The 2,473-nt window shown below is 46.8% G+C and overlaps 1 protein-coding gene across 1 annotated transcript; it reads right to left on the reverse strand.

Moving 5' to 3' along the window:
* Positions 1 to 266: 266 nt before the first annotated feature.
* Positions 267 to 1,526, reverse strand: EMH_0029710 (uncharacterized protein; the record flags this gene model as incomplete). The annotated part of the gene is made up of 1 exon (XM_013494330.1): positions 267 to 1,526. The coding sequence occupies one exon, from the start codon at positions 1,524 to 1,526 to the stop codon at positions 267 to 269; it is 1,260 nt and encodes a 419-aa protein (XP_013349784.1).
* Positions 1,527 to 2,473: the final 947 nt, after the last annotated feature.

The raw sequence follows: 2,473 nt of genomic DNA on the forward strand, positions 1-2,473 counted from the left end.
GGCGCATAAGCTCTCTGTACACCGCAACAGAATTCATTTAGGTTTATTTTATTATCTTTATTTAAATCAAATAAATTAAATATTTTATAATTTAATAAACCTAAAAAAGAAGAAGAAATAAAACAAAGAAATTCTACTCTATCTATGCATGCAACATAACGTAAACGAGATAAACCTAGAGGAGGAGGAGAACCAGCTAGCTCCCTGCATCACACAAATAAATAAATAAATAAATAAATAAATAAATAAATAAATTAATTAATTAATTAATTAATTATTTTGTTTGTTTGTTTTAGGTTTTTATTTTGGGTTTTGGTTGGAAGGGTAGAGAGGAAGGGGGGGGAGAGAGAGATACAGCTTGTGAATATATATGCTGTTGCTGCTGCTGCTGCTGCTGCTGCTGCTGCTGCTGCTGCTGCTGCTGCTGCTGCTGCTGCTGCTGCAGTGTATAGAGCGTACTTGAAGAGAGCTTTGAGCTGAGCTCGCATTTCTTTTAGTTTTTTTTTCTCCATCGTGGAGTTTCTTCTTTGTGTCTGTCGCTGCCATCCTTGCTGCTGCAGCTGCTGCTGCTGCTGCTGCTGCTGCTGCTGCTGCTGCTGCAGCTGCTGCTGCAGCAGCAGGTATTGCAGCTGCTCTTGCTGCTGATCTGCTTGCTCCTGATCCTGGGCTCCTTCTTCATGTGCCTCTTCCTCTGGTTGCTGCTGCTGCTGTTGTTGCTGCTGCTGCTGCTGCTGTTGCTGCTGCTGTTGCTGCTGTTCGTGCTGCTGTTGTTGCTGCTGATTTATCCGTTGCTGCAGCAGCTCTTGTATCTGCTGCTGTTGATGTAGCTGTTGCTGGTGTTGTCGTTCTTGCTGCTGCTGCTGCTGCTGCTGCTGCTCTTCTGTTTCTTGATAGGTGGTGCGGCTTCGGTGCTGCTGCGAACTTGTTGCTTTTGGGGGGTGCAGCAGCACATTGCTGCTGCTGCTTCTGTTGCTGCTGCTGCTGCTGCTGCTGTTGTTGCTGCTGCTTCCGTATCTACTGTTCCCATCTCCGGTGCTTCTGCATCTGCTGCTGCTGCCTCTACAGCTGCTGCTGCTGCTGCTGCTGCTGCTGCTGTCTGCTTGCATCCCCTTGTTTCCTTTCTTCTCTGTTTGCTGCTGCTTCTCTGCTGCTGCATGCATACACCCCCCCCCATCCATACCCAAATAATTATCTAACAAAAACAAAAAGGGGCCCCCCCCCTCCTCTTCTCTTTCTCTCTTCAGTAGCCGTACAAAATTCACGCAGCTCTTCTCAGCCCGGGGGCCCCTGGGGGCCCCCCCACCCCCTTCTAGACCACCAGGGGACTTGGGGGCCCCCCTGGGGGCCCCCCTGGGGGCCCCTATGGGGTCACCCACGGGGGCCCCCAGGGGGAGTTTCTTGGTAACAGGAGTCTCGAGGGGGGCCCCCTTGGGGGGCCCCTGAAGGCCGTGGGTAACTTGGGGGGCCCCTTTGGGGGGCCCCTGCGTTGTTGTTGCGGTCGGCGCGGGGGAGGAGGGAAGGTCCATTCTATTTGTTTATATGGGGGCCCCTGAGGCCCCTGTTAGCAGCAGCAGCAGCAAAAGAAACACCTGTGCTGCGGCGAGCTGCTGCAGCTGTGCGGCGGCTGCAGCAGAGCTGTAGCGACCGCGTGGGTGGTTTGGGGGTTTGTGTTGTTCTTCAGAAACAAATAAACAAACCCTAAACCCTAAACCCTAAACCCTAAACCCTAAACAGAGAGAAACGCTTGGGGGGGGGGGGGGGNGGCCTCAACACTCTAACATAGCTGGGGGTCCCGGGGCCCCCGCCTGCGGCTGCAGGCGTTGAGTGTTGCAGCAGCAGAGAAAGAATTGAAGAAAGAAAGAGTTTAAATGAAAGAAATGAAGTGAAAAGGAGTTAAAGAAAAGAAAAACAAAAAAATAAAGACGCAAGCAAACATACAGCAGAAAGGCAGCAGCTGGGTGAGCGGTGCGGTCGCAGAGAAAGCGGAGAGAGGGAAACCTGTATTTTTTTACAAAAAAAAACAAAACCAGAAGAACAAAAGTATTTAAAATTTAAATTTAATTTATAATTTAATTTATTTTTTATTTTTTTTCTTTTATTTCGCACAAATTCCTCGATATACAAATTCCTTAGCTGCACCTGGTCACCGCCGTGGGGCCCCCCTTTGCTCGGCGAGGATGAAGCGGTAAGCTGCCTCTTTTTTTGTCTTTTTTTTTGTTTTTTGTTCTTAATAAAATATAAAATTAAAATTATAAACAAATTCAAAGAAATTCAAGTTTTTTACGCAAAAAAAACACACAAAAATAACCCAAGCGTGCAGCAGAATATCACCGCGGTGCAGCAGCACCAATGGACCTGTACTGAAACGCCCATTCAGGTTTATACTTTTTATTTATTTTTTTTTTATATTTTTGTTTTTTTTAAAGAGAAATGTTTTTATTTATGTATTTAATTCATTAAATTATAAAAATAA

Source organism: Eimeria mitis, genomic scaffold (genome assembly GCF_000499745.2).
Source record: "Eimeria mitis Houghton genomic scaffold, Emh_scaff1109, whole genome shotgun sequence".
NCBI lineage: Eukaryota > Apicomplexa > Conoidasida > Eucoccidiorida > Eimeriidae > Eimeria > Eimeria mitis.